Source organism: Acomys minous (assembly GCF_964271855.1).
Source record: "Acomys minous genome assembly, chromosome: 8".
NCBI classification, from domain to species: Eukaryota; Metazoa; Chordata; class Mammalia; order Rodentia; family Muridae; genus Acomys; species Acomys minous.
The window spans coordinates 69,133,707-69,157,735 of NC_140489.1; the positions used below are offsets into that span (position 1 = coordinate 69,133,707).

Sequence of the window (24,029 nt, forward strand, 5' to 3'; positions counted from 1 at the left end):
AAACACCATTGTTAATTTTTATAGAATTGTATAGTTAAAGGAAAAAGAAAGACTGAGCTAATGCCAAGGTGTAATCTGCAAGGCACTCAGGACAGCTTACGTGTGGAACACATGTGTTCTGTGGTAAGCGAAGGGCACAAGGTGAAATGAGCATTGTGCTAAGTGTATATTGATTTTACTTCTTACAATAGACCCTGTGAAACAGCTACTTTTATTCCCTTTCTATTGATTAGAAATTTTAACCTCAGAGTACTTACCTGAGACCAGAGATGGCAGTTCAGCAGAGCCAGAATCAGGCTCAGACTTTTCTGACTTTATTTCTCTAACCATAAAAAGAACAAATGGAGGAATCAACGTGAGTGGTAGAAATCAGGAAAGTGCATTCTAGAAACTAAATAAAAGAGTGACCTTCAAAAGAACCTATCAACGAGCTTATGGTCCAGTGGCCAGGTCAACAGTGAATCTGAGAGAGGAGCTTCTGTGTGTTGGGAGCAGGGGGTTCTAAGCATGTGTGCAGCCCATGCATATGTTTATGTTCACATGTAGCACCCAAAGAAGGACATTGCTGTCTAGCTCTCTCACTCTCTGACTTGCTTCTTTGAGCCAGGCTCTCTCACTGTACCTAGTTTTAACTATATTTTGTCTAGTTCATATGGCCAGCAAGCCCCAGTGATCATTCTGTTTCAACTCCAGTCTCCAATTCCGGTGTTAAAGATGTGTGCAGCCACATTTGGACTTTTATGTGTATTCTGTGGTCCAAACTAAGGTCCTTGTTTGAATACCAAGTGCTCTTACCCACTGACCATCTCCCCAAGCGTAAGGATCATAATATAATGGGTTATAAACATCATGCCGAGTGTTCAAAATGATGAGGAAAGTATGAGAGATGACTATAGAAGACTGTCCACAGTGATGGGAAAGAGGAGCTGAGGTAGAAGAAGGCCTAGAAGAAAGACTTTAGTGCCAGGTTATTTTGTTACTGCTTAATGTTGATTATCCACTGCATGTACCTCTTATACCTTGTTCTTGTACATTGCATGAGATATTTCCCACAATCAAATCTTAGGACGTAGGTACCAGCCTGACCCCATGATAAGAAATGAAGCTGAATCACAGAGAGGAAGGAAATTTATTCATTGTTGCACAGCAAGAAAGTAGCAGACTCCACATGTTGAGCTGAGTTTGCTTTATAGGCCATAACATTACATTAGGGGATTTCATATTATATAGACTTAAGATCATAGTTCTTAAAATAGAAGCTACTAACTTTCTACTGTGTTAAGGTGATAGACCTGCAAGGCATAACTGGTATGTTAGCATAAATATCAAGAGACAAAAAACAAAACCCGCTTTTCTAGATGAGAGTTTCTTGAGGTTTGTTTTATTTGTCTGGTTTGGTTTGATTTGGTTTTTTGAGACAAGGTTTCTCTGTGTAGCCTTGTAGACTAGGCTGGCCTCAAACTCACAAAGATCACCAGCCTCTGCCTCCCTGAGTGCAGAGATTTTAAACCTCAGGACAACGTTGTATTTTACAGGATACCTTTTTTGAAGAGCCACCTTTCTGAGAGCCTGATATTCTCTGAACAGAACCAACAGATGTATTCTTTTATTTGATGTTCTCATTTGCTATAACCCATAAGTACAAATGCCTGAGAACCAATGCTAAATTAATGTTAACAATATCAGCAGATGTTTCTTCAAATCCTAAGTTTATGTGTTAAAGGGACATGGATAAAAATATCCTGAATGTTTGACTTTGCATTGAGCATATTGGAATTGAGAGGTAAATTATGAAGTCATAGTTACCTATGAGATAAAGAGAGAGAATGGGGCTTTTTCCTTAAGTCTTTAAGGTTCCACTAAACTACCTTGACATAGCCAATAGAAGACATGTATTTGGTAGAATGGGCCAGTTTTCTTCCTTACTAATTTCAACAGCAACAACAACAAAAAAAGTTCTCTTCCAAGTAGGCTTTGGGATTTATGGGTTTACAAAGTATTCCTGGATGCTGAGTCCATTTTTCTTAGTCATCCACCTCCATGGAACAAGCAAGCTTCATGGGCCCTGAAATTAACCACCAAATTGAAACAAAAGATAATTCTAGAACTGCCATTCAGCATGATGTATCTGTTTCCCTGCCTCTGTAAAGCAAGCAAGCCCTTTGAATATAATTACATGACTTGTCTATCTACTACTAAATTGATGGAGACAGCCCAGATTTACATTTTTTTTCTCTTTAGCTTCACAGAAAATAGTTCCTTGCAGCAGTTTCTAACAAATTCTGCCTCAGTACATTGTCCAAGAGGACCCCACAAGTAATTCAGTTTGAGAAATTGCACACCATTCTTTTCCTGAATCCTTATCTCATTTAAATGTAGGGCTTATATTAGTTTATGAAAAATTATCCAAAATTCTTCAAGAAATGTCCTGATTAGATTGTATTTTATAATGTTATTTTGACATACCATTATGTTTTCTTTGTGCTACATTTTTTTTTTAACCCAAGGAACCACTTTGGGAACTGCTGACCAAACTAACTGCTTAGGAGGTTTGGAGTGAGTGCCAAAGCAGCTGTGAGCTATTGCACCAGCCTTAGCTTGTATTTCTGTAACTGTAAATTCAGGGTGAGAATATCTTCTTGGGAACATTAATTCTAACCTTAGTACCTCCTGCCCTATAGACATTCATGAATGAGAACTGTTCTGTGATTGGTTGACATTCATATTGCATCTGGCCCCAGCATGGGTTAATACCCTTCCTTTTAGAAAGGCTTTATATAGTCATTATGTTTGTTTGTTTGTTTGTTTAACAATGTGGTCATCTATCTTTTATTTATCTATGTGGTCATCAACACAAAAATACAAGTAAAATTTGCCCTTTAGAGGACTTTCATTTTAAAGATGGCACTAAGGACTTCCAACCCTGACATGCAATGGTGTGGTGTTATTAGTCAGCCTGTCTTATGTATAAAGAGCTTGTTAAGTTTCTTAATCTAGTATTAATCTTCAATAATTAATGGAATCTGTGAATTAGAATCCAACTTGTTTTGCTAGATTGGATAAGTCTTTGCACATCATTACTCACGTCATGTAAATGACAACTAGTATCACTGGCATTTAAGTTGTATTCTTCTAAGATGTTGAGTGCGGGTCACAGGACTAAGTAGCATCTGCTTTGATGCACCATGAAAATGATGGGACTGAAATGCCAGTGAAGGGCAAGAGTGGAACTTTTATCACAGGAAGAAAACAGTGGGTAAGTGGCAGGGAGCACTTTTAGCAGCTGGCAAGAAAGCAGGTCACCATAAAACTTAATTTTGCTAGAGGTAGACTGGAAGATTAATCCTACATATTAATATCCAGTAAAGGCAATGTGTATGTTACTACTTTAAGCCCAATTTAATTGTACCTTATACCTTACCCATGGAAGTGGTTTTGCTAAGAAAGTTAAAACATGAGTGAAAATTAAACAGGAGCTATTTAAACTACTTGAGGAACAACTTATTATTGAACATTTTAAGCATGCAATATGAGAGTAATAATGTTTTGGTATATTAACAGAATTATTATAATACATCTTCCCACCAATTTCTGTGAATTTGTGTGTGTGTGTGTGTATGTGTGTGTATGTGTGTGTGTGTGTGTGTGTGAGAGAGAGAGAGAGAGAGAGAGAGAGAGAGAGAGAGAGAGAGAGAGAGAGAGAGAGATTGATGAAAGGAGTATTGCCATACTGCATTTTGCATTTTAGAACAGAAATAGTCCAAGTAAAGCAATACTATTTTTAAAAATCTGATTGTGGCTAGAGAGATGGCTTGGAAGTTAAGAGTGCTTACAGCTCTTTCAGAGAACCCTGGTGCTGATCTGAACACCTATATCAGGTGGCTCACAAATGCTTATAACTCCAGCTCCAGGGAGATCTGATGCCCTCTTCTGGTTAAATAGCAGTCATCTACCTACCACACACACACACACACACACACACACACACACACACATGCACACACACACACACACAGAGAGAGAGAGAGAGAGAGAGAGAGAGAGAGAGAGAGAGAGAGAGAGAGAGAGAGAGAGAGAATAACATTTAAAACATTTAAATACTTGTTTCAAAAAAAAATCTTAGGTGAACATGTTTGCATGTTTGCTTACTTAGCCAGATAAGCATATATTTATCTGCATTTATTTCTAGATGATTTTGCTTTTTGATTCCTAAACAATATGAATAATGTATAATTAAAATATATATGTATTATATATAAGAAATAACTGCTGAAGTCTTTTAAATTATCTTTTCACTGGATATAGTATAACTGCCAGTATATGGGTTGAAGTCTACAATTATCAAATTAATTCCTGTTGAGATCTAAGCTTTTGGTATATCTTATATACTTTTTGCTTCAGCAAGTTTTATTATTAATTAATTAATTAATTAATTAACTTTCTTAACATTACATCTCAATCAGAACTTCCCCCCCTCCCATCCTCCCAGTCTGTCCCTGTCCCCTCCCCTCCCTTTCTCCTCAGACAAAGGAAGTCCTCCATGAATATCAACCCACCTTGGCATATCAAGCTGCAATAAAACTAGGTACATCTTCCTCTATTGAGGCCAAGCAAGGCAACCCAGTTAAGGGAGAAGGATGCAAAGACAGGCAACAGAGTCAGAGACAACCCCTGATCCTGCTGTTTGGGGTCCCACATGAAGATTGCGCTGCACATCTGTTACATATGGGTGGTTGAAGGAAGGGAACTGGATAGGTCAGGGAATGGGGAAGGGAAAAAGAGGGATCATGTGCGGGAGGAAGGAGAAAGAGAGAACTGGAATGGGACATCTCTGAGCAAGTTATTTTATGTTTAAAAAACATCTCTTCTCATGCTTTTCTTCAGTAATCCCTTTCTGTATGCTTCACTCTTTCTCCCTTATTTCCCTTCCTTGTTTTTTCCTTACTTGTGTTCTAATAGTGACTAGATACAATCATGAGGCTTTATCTCAAGTTTCTCTCGCAGCAGTTTTATAAAGTGCACAACACAAAAGAAGCTGGCATGTATTTGTTTTAAGACTACGTCAAGTGAAGGCAACATCAGCGAAGCCACACTGGTCTGTACTATACTCTCAAGAGGCAGTTGACTTTATTTGCTGTGGTTGACAGCTTCTTCTCAGACTGCTTGAATAAATGTGGGTATTAATATGCTTCTTGTCTATTTAGAAAGAATTATGATTCTATCTGTCTCAGGAGATTGCTTTATTTCCTGATTTAACAACACAATATTAATGGACCCCAACCTCTGAGGATGGTGTCCTATTTATAGAACATGCTTTCACTTAATGACTATGTGGGCATCTCCCCCTAAACAAGACACTGAGCTACAATTAGATACCTAAGAAATATCGTTCATTGGTTATAAAAAATTTATCCCAGGATAAGAGGAACAAAATGGATAAGTGTGATTGATTGGGCCTTTCCCCAAAACTTCTCTAGAAATCATATGTGACCTTCCTTTGAGAGGAAGTAGAGTGACACACCTTCACGAGGCACTACAGTTACTTTGTCTTCATCTTAATGTCTTCTGTAGACAAATAAGATGGATGACAAGTCCTACATTTAAATGGAAAGAAACTGAATACTAGATAAGTACAGAGTGACTAGCAGTTGGGTCATTACAATAGTACCTGGCAAATGGTGTGCCAACTCCAAGTAGTTTCTGAATGTTTAATAAAAGTCACAAAGAGCAATTTTCTGCACACACGAAAAGTCTCAGCTAGTTTATACCCTTTGAGTTAGCACCTTCCTTTTTTAATAACTATAAGAAATGTGAGTAATAACAAAAAAGAAAAAATGTCAGTAAAGTCTGTGCCTCTGTGTGAGGAGCATGAGCGTGGTAAACAGAACAGTGTAGCAAGCTGTAGAAAATGCAGTCTTTACTTGAGTTCCAGTGAAAATAACAAGAGCCTAAGATCAACCCCTAGATTTCTGTCTGGAGTCAGATCTTGAGGGCATTCACAGAATCAGGAACCCTACAGAAAAAGCAGAAAAGACTATAGGGTCAGGTTTCTGCATAACTGAATTTAAGGTAACTTTGGGGAATTCAGTTGGAGTCTACTAAGAAAGAACATGCATTTAAGCTCAGAGAACTACCTTATGAAAGATGAAGATTCAGGCCTGTGAAACTAAGTGTTGGGTAATATAGCCATAGGGAGGGGCCAGAGCCCTAGAATTATGGTATAAGTAGGGGTTGTAGAAAGAAAAAAGTCAAGTGAGTAGTAAGTCAGAAGAGTGAAATCATTACAGGTTTAGGGATGGTCAACAGAGTGAAAGGGGACACTCAAGAAGTTTGTGATTCAGCTCAAAGTTGTGGCATTGGATGCTGAAAAGTGAAGGGAAAAGGTGTGCGTGGTTTAAGTACTGTGATTTGGTTACACACCAGAGAAGGACATATGCTAACCATTGTGTGAAGGAGTGCAGTTGAGCTGGAGCCTGGCAAATGAGAGGAGATCCCTCAGCCTTAAACTATGGGTAGGAATCAAATTGGGAGAGGCCATTTCATCTGAAAGAATGAGGCTTTCCTAATAAGATTCATTCTTATGACTGGAGAAATAACTTAAGGCGGATTTCCTATTGTCAGTGGTCATCAATGTCATCTTTAAACAGTGAGTACAGTGTATGGTTCCATTCTAGCTACACCAGTTGTTTCTCTTTCTACAACAACTATTAAGAAACCAGCTGTGATGTTACCTGGAATCGTGTACAGGTCTCATTTCAAGAAAGTCATGGCACAGAAGCAGCATGGCTAGTGCATAGAGGATTCAGTCTAAATTCGTAGGTGTATATAACTTAGGAAGTCATAAAGGTCAATTATAACTGAAAAAAAAAGATGCTGTTTATATACCCTTTTAATTTTATTGCAGTTACTTCCAAAGTCTCTTTAATTAATTTTTTAATAATACAATTATTTCTTTGGAGGAGGTTAGTGTTTGGCTTTATGAGACAGAGCTTCTCTGTGTAGCCTTTGCTGTCCTGGACTCATTGTGGACCAGGCAGGCCTCGAACTCACAGAGATGCTACTTCCTCTGCCTCCCCAAGTGCTGGGATGTTCCACTGCACCCATCTTTTTTTAAAATTAATAACACATTTTTATTGAAAATTAAAATAATTCATATTACATCTCATTTTCTATCCCATCCCATGCATCCTCCCATTCCTCCCTCCCTCCCACTTTCACCCCATTCCCCCTTCCCTATGACTGTGGCTGTAGGGGACCTCCTCCCCCTGAATATGGTGCTAGGGTATCAAGTCTTTTCTTGGTAGTCCGCTATCCTTCCTCCGAGTGCCATTGGGCCTCCCCAACAAAGGGACATGGCCAAATATGGGGCACCAGAGATCCTGTGAAAGTCAGTCCCCAGTCTCCAGTTAACTGTGGAGAATGTTCTGTCCCTTGCTAGATCTGGGTAGGGGTTTGATGATGACTGCACGTTTTGTCCTTGGTTGGCACTGCACCCATCTTAATACAGTTATTCTTAACCAAGACATATTAATTACGTTTCTCATTCCTGTGACAAAATACCTGGCAAAGCAAACTAAGGAAGGGTTTTTTCTGGTTCAGATCTTAAAGTTCAGTCTATACTAACAGGAAAGAAATGGCCATGACAATGCCTCTCGTTATTTCCCAGCCAGAATATAGCCTTTAGAATCACTACATTCTATCAACAACTTGATAATTGGTATTAAGCATCTCAGGCCCACGCCTTTCCAATTTGCTTCCCAAACACATGTCTTAAACCCTTATCCTCATAGACTTGTGGCCATCTCATTATGCAAAATGCACTCATCTCATCTGGAAGAGTCCCCATAATCTTACAATTTTAACACTCTTGAAATTCCACAGTGAATCTGTATCTCAAAGTGATCACTTACCTGTGGATCTCTGTATCACATACTCCCAACATGCGATGGCACAGAGTAAACATTCCTGTTTTTAGAAGGAGGAATAGAGACATAGCGAGGAAATATCAGACAAAAGCAAGATCCAAAACCTGGCTGGGAAAACACCAAATGCTGCCAATGCTTCTCTGGCTTCTGGGGCTCAAGGCATCACATGGGCTCCCCGACCCTTTCGTAGGCACATCGCTCTAGTTCAGCTGCTCTGATACACAGGGGCTCTCTTGGTCTGGTTTCACTGCATGCCTGTTGAGTTTCCAAGACTGGCATCCCACAGTCCTGGTATCTCCTGGGGCTTCCGGTGCAGTGTACGAGTATACATTGTTTAACACAATGGCATCATGTCCTTACAGGGAACTCAACCCTGCCCCACATTGCCTGGTCTCTGTAGCTGTCTGGAATCTTAATCAAGACACTATGACCCTGTAAGTCTTACATTTTGTAGGCTTGCAAAGCCAGCACCACATTGGCAAAAAAGCCAAGATCTATTGCTAGCTCAAGGTTGTAGTCTGTCCCCTTACACCACAGCTGTAGTGGACTCTGCACTTTGATGCCTGAACCCTGAAACCACTTCTCTGGGAGGTTAATTTCCAGCAAGAAATTCCTTCAGTGGCATTCTCAATCCACTTGCTCTCCTTTCAAGTGAATTTTTATATTTGCAAGCAGCCATCAGAATGACTGCATTAAACTAGATGATGGCAGTCTAGGGCCTCTCTTTCCACAGATCTACTCTTCCACATTTTTCACACAAGCTCACCACAGCAATCAATTCTGCATAACAATTTCCTATGTTAGCTATTGGGGGGTGCAGGGTCTCTCTCTCTCTCTCTCTCTCTCTCTCTCTCTCTCTCTCTTTGTGTGTGTGTGTGTGTGTGTGTGTGTGTGTGTGTATGTGCGCGTGCATGCTAGATCTGGAGTAGCAGGCCCTTGTGATCTGCCTGATATGGGTGCTGGGAACCTAGCCTGGATCCTCTGGAAGAGCAGTGAATGCTCTTAACAACTGAGCTGTCCCTCCAGCCCCTCTACTTTATCTATTGAGGCTGGATATGTCGCCAGGATCTGAACTCCTCATTTGACTCAACTGGCTGGCCAGAGTCCGAAGGATCCACCTGTCACTACCTTCCCAGAATTGTGGCATGCAACACCACACCTGGTGTTTTCACCAGAGTTCTGGAAGTGGAATTCAGGTCCTCGTGCTTGTGCAGCAGACATACTGCCAACTGAACTGTCTCCATAGCCCGTTTGGTGCTTTTCTTCATTGCTGTGATCAAATATCCAACGAGAAGCAACAGAAGGGAAAGGGGATGTTTTCTTTCTTCGCAGTTTGAGAGTATAGGCAATCAAGGCAGGAAAGATACGGGTAGTCTGTGATGGTGGGAGCATGAGGAAGTTGGTCACATCACCTCCACAGTCTGAAAGCAGAGAGAAGCCAATGCTGGTGTTCCGGTTGTGTTCTCCTTTTTTATTCAGTCCGGGCTTTATCCTATGGGATGGTGCCACCCACTTTTAGAGTGTATCTTCTTTCCCAGTTAAACCTCTTTGGACATTCCCAGAGGTACGACTCCTAGGTGACTCTAAGCTTGTCACTTGTGACAATCAGCATAAACTATCACACTGACACTTGCAGATCTCTGCTCATCGTTCTCAGTCCTCTTGTGGCTAAACTGTGGTGTGTATAAGGAAGCATAGGTCACAGAGATTTCAGTCTTTCGCTCGTCTTTCCAGTCTATCCTACTTTTCTCTTTCTTCTTTGTGTCACTTGGCTTGCCGTGTTGCATAAGCAATAACTCTTAATTTGCCAAGGAGAATGTTTTGAGGGAAGATGCAGTCTGGAAAAACCCTGGGGAATAACCTGCTAAAACCCACACCTGTGTGCTAGTCTGCCAACAGTTGTGTCAGTGATCACTGTATCGTGTCTGTGAAAAAGGATGGCATCATCTACGGATGGTAACCATGTAATTTTCTGGTGTTATGACCATGTACAAGCTTTTCTGCTTCAAATCTGCTTCCATAGAAATTTGGACAAGTCAAATGAAGCAATATATGTGAATGTTTATATGATCGCAAAATCTTGTGCTTTTTTATTAGCCCTGATAATAGATTGTCATCATAGTTACTGTTGAAGTATGAAAGCAAAGTAAGACCATGATTTCTCCTCTTAAATTTGTTCTGAAGTCACAGACTTTCCTTTGTGCCCAACCAGATTTCCCTGGGGAGCCATCTCCTCAGCTCTGTACTCACTGTGTCTATATATACAGATGAATATATATATATATATATATATATATATATAATATCTATCTGGTGCTAGCTACAACTGGTAACATTAGTTTACCCTAATCACTGTTTTTGTGTGTGTATATTAAGCCCTTGAAAAATGTAAAGTGATTTCTTCAGTGCTGCCTCTGCATCAGACACTCTTTGCCTGAGATTCTTTTCCACAACCTCCAGAGTGTTCTCACAAAGGAGAAATTAGGAAGCCTTTGTAGCTGAGACTAGTGGAAAGTACATTTCTATTAAAAGCTATCTGTGGCTAGAAGTATCCATCCCCAGAACAAAGTAAAATGATGTAATCAACTTATTCAAAGACATAAACCTATTATATAAAATGCCATTCAATGTTAACAAAATACAGCTATAAATTTTCCTGAGGCTATTATTTGGCACTGTGCTTTCCTCTGTGGCTAAAGTGCCTGCAAGTTCTTTACCAAGTCATGATGCCTGTCTTGGCAAGTGGAGTGCCAAGGATACGTGACCTCTGGAGTGTGGTTGGCTTCTCCTTTCTTTGGTGTCATTCCTGAATTTTCAAGTGATAACTTTCTTCAGAGGCCAGTTTCTGTGATGGTTTCCTACCTGCTACTTGCATGCAGCTGTGTGGCTCTGCTTTTCATATTCCAGAACAAGGAAGCCTGACCATCCAAGCCATAGCACAGGGATGGAGGATGGAAGCCATCACATCACCCTCGAATTTAAAAACTCATCGTTGAATCATAGCTCTAGCCATGCAATGGAGAGTTGGCTTAATTGCTAGGTAAAGTGGTAAAATAAAAGTAAAGGGATGTAGAACATTAAATCTAGAAGATCCTTATGGCCCCGATTTTCTGGTGATTATTGAATCTAAACTTCAGATTAAACCAAACCAAAGCCCTGAGGATACAGCCAGTGGTATGGGGTTTGCCTAGCATTCACCAGGCTCTGGGTTCAGTCTCCTAGACTGGAAGGAAAAAAAAAGAAAAAGAAAAAGAAGATATCTCCCATGAGTTTAATTGAGCATGGAAATCATGTCTGGAACCTCACCACTTTGGAGGACAAGCCTAGACCTCAGAGTGAGACACTTGTCTCAAAAAGTAAATAAAGCAGCGAGGTGACTCAGCAAGTAAGGCTCTTGCCACCAAGTTCACTAAATTCAGTTGCTGAGACTCATGTGGTGCAAGGTGGAAACCAAATTCAAGAAGTTGTCCTCTGACCTGAACACAAAGAGAGGCAGAAAGGGGTGAGGGGAGGGAGAGAGAGAAAATAAACAAATAAATGTAATTAATTAATTAATGGAAATGTGTATAAGATCCAAATATGTCTCAATGAACTTGCCCAATTTGGGAACTTGTCACAGGGTTCCCATTTACTTATGTAAGAACATCTCAAGTCCCAGTGGGCCCCGTCATTCTGAGCCCCCACAAGCAGGACAGGTGATGGTAGAGTGGAGAGAAGATGGCAGGATTTGCCCTGGTCCTGTGCTAGATCTGTGGGTGTTCTTCCTACAGATGAATGAGTTACCCGCAAAGCAATGTAAACTTTTTTTCTGGCACCATCCACCCTTGGCCTTTCCGTAGTGTGGCCATCTGTCCTTCTGGGTTAGCCAAGCTTTTGAAGCTCTTACTCTTCTTCTAGGAAACAGCATCCTCCATTCAGCAGCTGACAGTGTGACCAGTGCAGTACAGAAGGCAAGCCAGGCCTTGAATGAGCGTGGGGAACGGTTAGGCCGAGCAGAGGAGAAGACGGAAGACATGAAGAACAGTGCCCAGCAATTTGCAGAAACCGCACACAAGGTGAGCCAGCAGAGAGCAGGGTCTCCATGCTGGATTTCTAGAGGTCATAGTACCAAGAAACTGTTCGTATAGTGAGGAGGAAAATCAAGTAACACTTCATAATCCTTTTGATGGGAGCCTTGGAATTTTTCTTCTTTGTCCCTGTTTTGTTTTTGTTTTTGTTTTTGTTTTGTTTTTTTGTGGTCACTATCTTCTTTCCAATGTCCTCATCTCTTTCTCTGACCTTCTGACTTTTACATATTTCAGATAACAAAGAAAATCTTTAATTACTGCCCCAAATATTAGGGTTCAAGTTCAGGTCACAGTCAGAGAGAGAAATGAGATCAGGTCTCACAGTATATCCCTGTCCTTGGCCACAATTGAAAGAATTATGGGGGACTTTAGGCTTCTAGCACGTCCTTTGCTATTCTGTCTCTTTCTCAGTCTGTATCCACCCATCATGTGCCCTGTGTCATTAGCTCTTTACCAGACATAAAGCGAGCCCTGGTCCCAAGGCTAGTTTCCCCTCTGAAAGTGCCTGGGTATTGTTGATTCAAAGCCTCTGTCTGGACCTCATTTCAAACAGAGGTGGCAGGGAGATTATCTCCTGTCCCTGAACTCAGAGAATGGTACTTCTCGTGTCACTGGATACTTAGCGTGCGTGTTCATGCTTTTGCTGAGAACTGCCTTTGAGAAGGGAAAAGGGCTATTTACTGGCAGCCCCTATCTAAGGCAATCAGAAACCGGAGGAAGGAGAAGGCCCACTGGTCAGTGATAAGGAAGATTTATTACTGCACTTGTGCTTCAGATCAAAGAGTAGTTTGTTTCCAACCAATGACTTGAATTTAAGTTTCTGGGGACCATATCTACTGGTGACATAGCAGCCTGTCAAGCTCATGATCTGGACCTTCAGATCATTTCAGTTGATTTTTGAGGGAGAATAATTCAATTAGCCTCCATGGAATTCTCCACTTCTGCTGCGGAAATGAGAATGGTCAACCAGCAGCAGTAAGAAAAATACGTTCTACTGGGCAGGAGATGCTGGTCCAGGGCTCACACACAAGCATTCCAGGAGATTGGCTCCTGCTAGATGCTTCTTCTGCCTTGCCATCATGACTGCCTTTACACAGAACTAAGTGCCTCAGTGACTTTCTGTGACAACAGGGTCTTGGTACACTGCTGCCTCTGAGAACCAGGTGGAGTTCCTTGAAGAGCTAACCAAGTCTATCTGAGAAAGCTGGAAGGCAAACTGACATTGGGATCTCACAATCATGACCCATGACAAAGGGAGTCAAGCCTGATGCATGTTTGCCCAGATGCTTTGGTATGAAGAAATGACGATGTGGAGATGTGAGAGGTCCCATGCCCAGGTCACTAGCACAAAAAGCCTCTGCGAGTATTCAGATGGGGGATAGACAGTGGAAATCTGCAGGGAAACTCTTAGTGTTGAGTTGGGAATAGTAAAGCCAAAGGAAGTAACTTTGCAGCTGTCCTAAAGTTTGCAAAGGGTGGGGACTCCAGGCAATTATCTCTGCTGCCTTCCCACAGAATTGAGCGGCCAATGGTGCGCTGATAAAACTCTGCTAAAACAGTTTAGGCTAATGATTAAACCACAAACCAGGTTACCAAGGAAGCCGTGAAATTATTCTTCCTAATGTGGAGTAGACAATACCTGGATGTCATCCACATAGGCATCCCTCCCACAAAGGGGTTGTGCAAACATCCACGTCCTTGGCCATTGCGACTGTTTCCCTGACACTGTGGCCAAGTTTGCTGAATGGCTGGAAAATAACATGATATAGTAGTTAACTGCTTATGTCTGAGCCCAACTCTGCCATTTTCCATCTGGGTGACCTAGGAGGAGAAATGCTAAATTTCTCCAAGCCCATGTTTTCTCATCAGTTAAACAGAGATAATTAATTAATAATAGCACCTATATAGCCTTAGGTGCTGAGAGAGCATGCAGACAAATCTAAATTGCTTATGATTTATTTCAATCAGCATAGCTTCTGATGAGCCTGTCCCATTTGGTCACATAATGAGCTCAGTAATGAAGCTGGAGAATTACTACAGATGACTGAGAATCTTCAAAACAGCAAATTAAAAAGAGAATGCAGATAAATATTGTGTGATCCAAACTCAAAAGGAAGTTTCTAGTGTTGAACAGAGAGCAATCCTTAAAACAGAAGTTGAGGAGACCATCAAGCAAGGGGTACACAGCTTTGGTCAACACTGGGCAGTTGTCCGGTGCTAGTGGATTGGGCAAGAGGAGTTTGCATTTTAATTGGTTTCCCCTCCGGACGGTGTTCCCAGGGGAGAAAAGACACTGTAGCGCCCCTGAGTGAGTGTGTATGAGGGAGTGGAAGACTGTGTCACAGCTAGACTTGTGTTTTCTAAATTCGGGAACGTGCTTATGAATCACTAACCCAGGCAGTATTCTTGGTGAGCAGGACGGCCTCTTTAGATAAGGTGCGGCTGCTTTCCTGCTGATTTGACCCCGCTGGTATAGGCTTACCATGCAGACATCATTTCACTGACCAAGCCCCAGCCAGGCTCAGTAGTGAGCAGAGGGTTAGGAGGTGGAACCAGGCCTTCCACCCACCTTCCACCACCTCCCCAGGCATGTGTAGCCTGTTGACTCATAAAGAGTGGGTTGTGTTTACAAGAGGAAGACATAGTGCATGAGGCAGAGAACCGTCATCCCAGGTGAGGGTTCCTCTGAGGACAACCAAGTCCTGTGGAAAGTGTGGCAGGTCTTTCTAGGTTACAGTAGAAAACAATCCTGTTCTTCCAATTTTTTCCCAGGACCCCTGCAATGACCCAAATACAAGAGGTGTCTTTTCATACAGATCTCTTTTATACATCTGCATCCTCCAGCTGTGTGGGTCCTGGCCCCCTCTAGACAGGAGAGGGAGAAGATCCTCCTCTCCTGTCCCCATGCCCTCCTCACCTCAGCTCTGGTGAGCCTGTCACAAGGAAGTGTTGTTCCTTCCTGAGCTGTGGGTTTGGCAGCACAGTCCCAGGCATTAGGAAAGAGCAACTCACGACAGAAGTGGCCTGGCTCACTTTCCCCTGCCCCCCAAAACTCAAGGTTGCAGTGTGCTCCAGGTTTTGACAGCCCGCCATGGGTGGTGAGTCAGCAGGCAAGAGCATTACCCACACTAAGGCATCCTCAAATGACATATCTCACAGAAAAGAGACTTGATCTGGCCTCTTCGGCACCAACCCACATTTGTTCGGAAAGGGGTGGCAACAGGCACTACCTTCTCTGGAAGGAAAAAGAGCATGCTATCTCTTTCTTTCCTCTCCCTCCCTCCATCTCTCCCTCCATTCTGTTTTGTGGCAGTTGCTCAGTTTGGGCCTCCAGGCCAGAAGAGACACTCAGGCCTCTTAGTATCAGTATTGATTTTTTTTTTAAATCAACATTGTGTAGAATAGGTTACAAATCACAGATGGGGGTTTCTGTGAAATACTCAGTAAATAAACCAGGAGGAAATGTAAATTAAATGCCCCAGCCCCTGAGTTAGCCTACAGCAGTTTCATAGGCATGGGAAACAACGGGAAGGCATGGAGTTCCTGACTTCCAAGCTCAGAAGTTCAGGTATTATCTGGTTTCCTAGTCGTGCTTAGTCTAGTGCTCTTTCTGCTCTTAATTCTAAAGCCCATCATCCTCAGATACTTTTATAAATTAGGGCATCACCACTTTTTGCTAAAATAGCTTTTATTGGTCTGTTTGGGATAGCTTAAAGTAAACAAACAAAAAATGATATTTGATAAACAATGAATTTATTTGTCACAGAGAAATGCAAGGTCAAGATCCTAGAGTCCATGCCTGGGGAGGGTCTGTTTCCCCATATCACTTATGGTGACCTCTGAGGGAATCCTATCATAGTGAAAAGGGAAGGAGTCTCTAACTCATTCTGAGGACTCTGCCCCTCCCAATCCAGTCACCTCCCACGCCCATCTCCTAATGCCAACTCATGACAGTTAGGTTTCGGCATATGATGTAGGGGAAGATACAAATATTTAGACTATAACAAGACCTAAGTAGCAAATTGTCCTATCTAACTGTACCTAAATTACAGTATCCGTGGCCCAGAGTCTGGTTTGAGCAGCAGCACAATCATTCCTGAAGATTAGTGGCTATGTGTAAACTGGCACAAGCCCATTAGTGGAAAGTTAATAGCTCAATGAATACCAAGACAGTGGCCTTGATCAAATATTTATGGTTGGTATTCATTACGCACAACACTTAACAGCTCTGTGTTTATTTGATGGACCTCATTGCTAAATAATATATGAAAAACTTGAGGCAGAACAAAAATGTAGGCCCTCCAGTAAGGTTCCCAGAATGTGGCTGAAGACAGATAAATCTGAGGCAGAACCTTACCTCTATTAAGTCACTGTGTCCTCATCTAAAATCTTTTTGATGTCAGGCATTATTAGGCATCACCAGAGTTGTTGACCAGAAAAAGAAAAAAATATTAGCATTCAGTATAGCAAAATGGGCATACTCAGAACTGAGAGCTCACAAACCCTCCATCTGACAGTTGAGTAGCCATCAGCATCAGGCAGTAGGAGATCTTTGCTGGCACTATTAGACAGGGTACCAAGACTTTCAGCTAAGGTTTTCCCTTGCAGAGAATAACCCAGACAATGGCCAGTCATCTTCTGCCATGTGCAGAAATATGGATGCAGTTTTCACAGTGGGAGCTCAAGGTTCTAACCTTTCTCTTGGGGCCAGCAAGAAGGCGACACTGTGCCTGCCCTAAGCTTTGCTAGAAAGAAGGATTATTGACGTATTCCTGGAGGAGGCAGAGCACCAATAGTTGAAAGTTAAAGTCTATTGTTCATCCCTATTCAAAAATGCAATTTATTGTACTATTATACAGGACCAGGAACTTTGGACCTGATTGAAAATCCAGGATAGATAATATATAGATTAGTTTATATTGTCTCCCTACACACTTTTGAGTTATCGCACTTTATGGGATGTGTTGACGGTTGGTCTGGTGCTATGTATATTAATGCTAATTACTGGCCCCCAAGATCTGGTGGCAACCTAAATGAGCACATCCTCACATATGCTACTCTTTGTTGTGTAAACTTTGCTCTGTCCAATTTTAAAATTTATTGATTAATAAAATATCTGGAAGCCTGTAACTGGGCAAAAGAGAAGAAGCAGGATTTAAGTTCCCAGGCTTCGAGTCAGAGAGGGACCACAAGACCAGGAGGAGAGAGAGGAAGGAGAAGATGCAGCAGGAGGAAAGGAAGCCACAGCAAGAGGAGAGAGCAAACTCACAGTGGGGCAATATGAGCCATAACCATGTAGCCATGAATGCTGCCCTGATAGAATAGAAGCAGCCCAGACAGGAACTATTAAAGCAAGTAACTTTAAGTGTGTAGCTTGGAAATAGAAAACTACCTCAGAGAGTTGATACCTGCCCAGTTAATGTGCTTTAAACCAGTTTATAAATCCAAGAGGTCTCTATCTCCATTATTTGGGAATTAGGCAGGGTAGAGAAGTCCTCCAGGGTATAATATCATTTTTGCAACGTATCTCAGGAGTGTTGCTTCCTGACATAACCAGTAACCTGAGAATCTCTGGGTAAGTCATTTGGTCCCCTGTGTATTTTGTTACCATTGTTCCTTTAGTGGGATGAAAGAACACCACACAGTATCCTCTACCAGCAGGCACATATACCAACAAAGTTGAGGGAAAAGAAGAGGCGAAGTACAATGTTCTGTGAACTATTTGGGAAAGTATTGCACAATACCAGGACCATTGTGGATAGGAATGGTAGTCACCTTGGACTTGGGAAGGAAAAGTGGAGAGAGCTCCCTATTGCTAATGTCTCATTTTTGTTATCCCTCTCCCTCTGTCTCCGTAGCTTGCCATGAAGCACAAATGTTGAGAAGCTGACTATCCTGGTGAACCTCTACAGAAAAGGGAGGAGTTTGTTCAGCAGTTATTACAAGAATTCTAGACCGTCGCTTCTTCGATTTTGTTGTTGTTGTTTTGTTGTTTGCTTATCCAATATAAGGACATTGAGGGGTTTTGGTTTTTCATCTTCAGACGTTAATATGAATGACAACATGCTGTGTGTATACGGTTCCGTATCTTGCTAAGGAATGCTGCAATAGCATCAGCTTCATTTTTATTTTTTCCAGTGTGTGTGTGTGTGTGTGACTGGGTCTGTGTGTCTATGTGTGTGTGTGTGTGTGTCTATGTGTGTGTGTGTCTATGTATGTGTGTGTGTGTGTGTGTGTGTATTCCTTCTGAAGGAAAACTGTTTTTGTAGTTTGAATCGGAAATTTGGACCAAATAATAAGCCAGGACTAAAGTAGCGAATTTTTTTCTCTTGGAAACTAAGCAACAAAGCTGTACAGTGTGGTGGCATCAGATGATGGCCCTGGGTAAAAATAAAAGCCAAGCCGTGGTTTCACTTACTCTCCTAGTTCTTTCAGCTTGAAGAGCAAAGTTAAAAATCAGGATCCAGAGTTTTAACTCTGTACAAAGGAAAACACACAATTAATCAGGGGAAATAACAGCCTTTGGTTTTGCTCTTTGCTTATTAATCTTTTTGCGTGAACCATCACAAGCATTCACAAAACAAGTCAGAGTCACAAATAGAAATCTACTTTTCTGGGCTGAAGCATAAACATTTCTGGCTCCTTCTTTCAGTCTGACTAGTTGGAATTATCATATGAAGGATAAAAATTTGAAGTAAAGATCTGCAGGAAAACCTACTTTAAAACCTCTTTTGTCCTTTATGGATGTTTCTCTTTTTGTCATTGTCCCAAAGTATAGTAGTTGACATGGGGGAGGTACTTATATTTTTAACAAAAAATAATTTATCTAGGGTCAGTGAAGTGGCTCAGTGGATGAAGGTGCTTATAGCATAAACCTGGTGACCAGACTCCAGAGAGTTGAACTCTGACCTCCACACACACGTCCCAGCACACATACGCATACCATTTAAAACACATACACAAAACAACAACAATAATAAATAAATTTAAATAAAAATAAATGATTTGTCTAGATAAAAGTCTACGTAAATTATAATATGAAAATATGCTACTTTATTTTTTTTCCTCTTTTTACAAATTTATGCCAAATTTTAGAGACGCTCTCACATTATCCTTGGGAGAGAACTTTTAGTTTCTTGGTATCTGGGTTTTGGAGGTTTGGGTATTGTTGTTTTCAGTTTATTTTGTGTTATTTAACATGCGCTTCTTGACATATTACATACTTGTCAATTTCAACTTGCCTGGTCCGATACAGACAGCTGGTTACAAGCCTTTACATTGCTGTCAGACTAAACAGTCTCTTCCAGGCCTTTGGATTATGTGTTGCTCAAGGTAATACTGCACTTGGAATGTAAAAGTTTTGTTTTCTGGAAGGTTAAAAGCTAAACATAAATAATATATATATGCTTATTCCTCATAAAGCAATGAGGCAAGCTACACAAGCCAGACACTCACTGCATTGCATGAAGTTTTCAGAAGCCTGGGTCTTCAGGACCCCTTTCATTCTTTGCTATCCACTGAGTCACCTGTTTAAGTGTGATGTAGTCTCTAATGCAGCAGCGTAAGATGACTTTAGATTACTAATGATGATCTAAATAGCTTAAGTTTTCCTAATAACCCATCCCCGAGGAAAGAGCACACTGTCCGTGGAATATCATGGCAGGAGGAGGATGGGATTTGCCGCAAACAGGTTTGTGAATCCTCTTGGGCAGGTAAAGAACATACTATAGAAGTGTATATAGGGGATTACAGATGTTTACTGTATCTTATAATTTTTTTTTAAAAAGCCAGGAAGATGCCATGTGCTGGCTATTGGAACTATCGGATTTCTAAAACAATAAAAATAAAAGCCCCCAAATAACACCCCAAGTTGGTTTAATTTGCAGACTTTAGCTCGGAAAACGCACATACTTGTCTCCCAGTCTAGTTTCAGAGAATTGGTATAAAAAGTTGAGAGAAGTAGTCTAACGTCCCCCACACAACTCAACAATAAATAGCTCTGCTACCTGACAACAGCTCTGGGGAAGATGTTTCTGGGAGGGGGGCGGACGGGGAGGTCATATACATACTGTGAAAGCTGAGTCTTCAACCTCAGCATAATTCTTACGGTTACTTTCTGTGAGTGTAAGTGCCCTCCACCTGCCCTCTTTCCATTCTCTGTGTTGATCACTTTAGGCCTGAGTCTAGCTCATTAGAACTAGCCTGACCTGGAAGAGAAACTCACCTGGAGCTTTGTAGGCCTCCTCTACTGAACAATCAATCATTCAGCTTCTAGGCCGCCACCATGACCTTGACCTATGGTGAATCCTGCTTGTCCTCCACCAAACACAGGGGCTAGAACAGCAATTGCTGCCCCTCTTCAACAGTCCAGTCTCTTGCAGAGAAGCCCCTGATAACACATTGCTCTTCTTTGATAGGAGGTGCTGCAATGTGGAGGACTAATGCAGTCTAACCCACAGAAATTTGCTAAAGGGACTCCTGTCATTTGGGACCAAGACATTTGGTTGAGCTTGCTATGAAGACTTACATTGTTTATTTTATTTCTGCACTTCACTGTGGGTTTTAGAACTGCTCTCTTTCTCTGGAGGACTTTGAGTTATATTGACAGTGCATAAAGAAGGGAACTTGCCAGTGTTTCCACCTCTTCCTGGAATGTAGCTGTAGTGCTCTTTGCTAGAGATTAGATGTCTATATCCGGGAACTATGCCGTTATTCAGGTTGATGTTTCATTTTAAAGAATGTATTTGTAAAATGTAACAAGACCAGTAGCTAACTTTTTTTAAGGTCTGATAAAAGTAGGATTATCTGTTAGACTTAAAAGTTATAGTGAAATCTGTTTTATACTATTGTGACTAGTAGAAGTTATGCATTTATGTAGAAACATTTACAGAGTGCCCTAAATAAGAGATATTAGTTAAGATAGGTTTCACTCCTAATTTTCAGAATTGTGATGCTGCTAATGTGTATTGTTCTTGGTTTTTCAGAAATTCTCTGATGCTACTGAGTGCCATTTTTGTTTCATTCAGAGACAAATAACAGCTGTCCTGTTGGTTCACTATTACACAACTCGAATTTTGTCATTAAATACTTTAACTCTGTGGTGAAAGTTTGTTTCTCTCAGTTACTTGTGAAACCTATAAAAGCTCACCATGCAGGTGAACACCATCACACGTATTACGCTAGCAGGAAAGCCTTGTGTGCCCGCTGGAGGCCTCAGGACTGAGACCAGAATGCTGATGAATTGTGGGGAACTTGAAGTATAAAGGAGCAAGGCTCAGTGCCAAGCATGACATTTATTGAACAAGTGTTGGGTTTCGTTTTCTTTTGTGTGAATGAAGCAGTTAAGCTGATCCTGACATACCTTCCTGCTGGTGTCAAGCACTGTGTGTTCAGTTTCAGAGTTTGTTTCTGTATGTCCCATCATTCAAAAGACCAGTGTCATGCCCTGTTACATTATAAGGTGGGCTAGATCAGATTGTGTCTACTTATTTCTGAGGCAGAGCAAATGTCACCACCACTGACTTTCAAGGGAGGTGACCTGAGTAACTTGGGTGGCTGTCTCTGAAGGGCACACACAATGAAGCAGGCCAACTCAGTGGCCTACAAGTCTCCACTGCTTCAAGGAGAAACAATGGTGACAGATTTTGTTTAAATGAGGAGAACCTAGACATTAGGTAAATTGTGCACTTAAAGACACCTGCTCTTTTGTACAAAATTACAACTCATCTGGCTAGCCTACAAAGATTGCTATCCTCTTACAATGATTTTTATTTGTTACCATTTATACATTTACCAACTCAAATTTTGAGAGAATTAATGTGACAAGTTGAAAAGGTCACGTCATCTGGGGAGGGTACTTCCAGTTACCAGTAGCACTAGAAATGACTCTGATGGCCCCTTTTCCCAGCAAGAAACATAGAGTTACATGGCATGGATAAAGGACACGTGCCTAACTGGACAGCACTTCTCTCTCATGTGGAATCTGGACTTATACATGTATATAAAGGACTCAGAAGTAGAACAGGAGCATGTGTGGGAGAAAGGTGTTTCAAGGACGGGAAGAAGAGGCAATAGAAAGACAGCTACTACACGCTTTCTTTCATGTGGAATCTGGGGTCACCTCACGAATACACAGAGAAGAAAAGGACAGGAGAGCAGAAGAGTGAACATGGGCAAAGTGCGACGAAGCACATGAGAACATCCGAGAAGCCCCTGGTTTTGTGTAATAGCTTCAGTTTTGCAGGCCACGCGCACCCACAGGCAAGCTTAGTTCACTGCTCAGAGTGTGAGTGCTGACTCCTCAGCGAGGCGACACAAAGGAAGGCGTCCTTCGGTTCTTGATCTCCTACTTGGCAAACAGCTAGTGCAATCATTGTGTTTCTTTGGCTCATGGTCATTGTGTGATCATGCAGACAGATTGCTTTTAGGTTTCAATACACCATAGTGATAAAAACTGCTCATCATGTGTCCAAAAAAGTGAAAATCAGAGTAAAAGACTGGGTTCTCACAAGCCCCCTTAAGAGTGTACCTTCATATTAAACCCACCTCATAAAGATTCTTCCACCTTCCAGTAGCACTCAAGTGTCAGACCAATCCTTCACCAGGATGCATTTTTGAGAATGTTATGAATGCAAACCACCGCAGCCTGTGGTTATTTTATGCCGTCAAGCCTTCTTGATGCAAACCTTGTCGTCAGTCCTTCACCAAAGTCTTCTCTGTCCAAAATCTTCTTGCTGGTCCTTCTTAATCTCTTCTTCAGCTCAGCCTTTCTATAGGTCACCTGTCAGTAAAGTGTGGACTTACCAAGGGTTACAGCCACTCCCTCAGCCTGACTGCCTGTTACAACTGTAGTGTTCTTATAATATTCACATTTACTTTCAAATTTCCTGATTTTCTATCCCTGGTTATCTTTCCCTTTGTTAATTAAAAAATAAATAAATAACTTGTGTAGGCCCCAGATGGTGAGGCACCTGGTTTTCCCAGATGCTAACTAGATTTAAAGCAGCAAATAAAAGCCACCAAGAATATTCAGTATGAAGTGTACTAAAGTGTTACTGATAAGGGCAGTCTTTTGCCTTGACTCTCAACACATTTTCACATTTGAACCTCATCTGGAGCCTCTGGGTTTCCCAAATCCTATTTTCACTCCCCACTCCTTCCTTATATAACATTATTCCTGGGGAGATGTGAATAAATATGTGCTCACCCCAGACAGGGAACTGAGGACAGACCAAAATAAGGATACTATCAAATTTCAACTTGGTGAACCATGAACTTTTGGTCTTCCTTACAGCCACATAGGTGAGGGGGTACTTATAGGAGCAGAAATGACTCCAAGACAGCCAAATCACCAGCCCACTGGTGACAGCTCACAGAAGCTGGAAACCTGGAGCACACTAGCCAACCTGTAGGTAGCTTGTTAGATTGGAAAGAGTCCATGTAGGTAGCTCATCAGATTGGAAAGAGTCCTTTCCACATGGCTCAGTTTGTCTGAGATTCTTCCAGGAAGCTTAGCTGGTCTCTTTTCTAGGCAGGTCAAATTGTCTTAGAGTGTCTCATTAGTCATTACTGTTTATATACCTTTGGAAAAGGAGAGGTCTAGTATATTTGGTAAGTTTCAGGGACTTCCTGAAGCCGTTGAGTTGTTCCCTTTTAGCTTCCCTGGAGGACAGAAGACTTCACATCTTTTCATAACACAGTTGTGTCTGCCTCCCTCCAAGATGGAAGTTTGCCTCAGAGGAAGTTGCTAGAGAACATGCTTTTTCTTCAAGTTTTCTTCTAGTTTCTTTTGTTTGCCAAGTCATGACTAGACTACATAAGGTGACTACATGAAAGGTCTGGCCCATCACATTGGGTGTCATGGAGTAAGGTATAGAAACAGGTCCCATGGCCAGGCCTACTGGATTATGATTTATTATTCTTTTACTTTCACTATTATGAATGTCATACATCTAGACTTAGATGGGGAGGGGTGTATCACTCCTAGTCCTTTGAGTCCCAGGCATCACTTGCCAACACTGGATATGGATAGAGCTTT

General features: G+C 41.5%; 1 protein-coding gene across 4 annotated transcripts in view; it reads left to right on the forward strand.

Moving 5' to 3' along the window:
• STXBP6 (syntaxin binding protein 6) overlaps nucleotides 1–21,090 on the forward strand; it is a 236,075-nt gene extending 214,985 nt beyond the window's left edge. For all 4 annotated transcript variants that reach the window (XM_084792379.1, XM_084792380.1, XM_084792377.1 and 1 more), the window contains 2 exons: nucleotides 11,823–11,980; nucleotides 17,851–21,090. In XM_084792379.1, coding sequence (XP_084648505.1) covers nucleotides 11,823–11,980; nucleotides 17,851–17,874 — 182 coding nt within the window. In that variant the 3' untranslated portion in view covers nucleotides 17,875–21,090. The remainder of the gene's footprint in view (nucleotides 1–11,822; nucleotides 11,981–17,850) is intronic.
• Nucleotides 21,091–24,029: the final 2,939 nt, after the last annotated feature.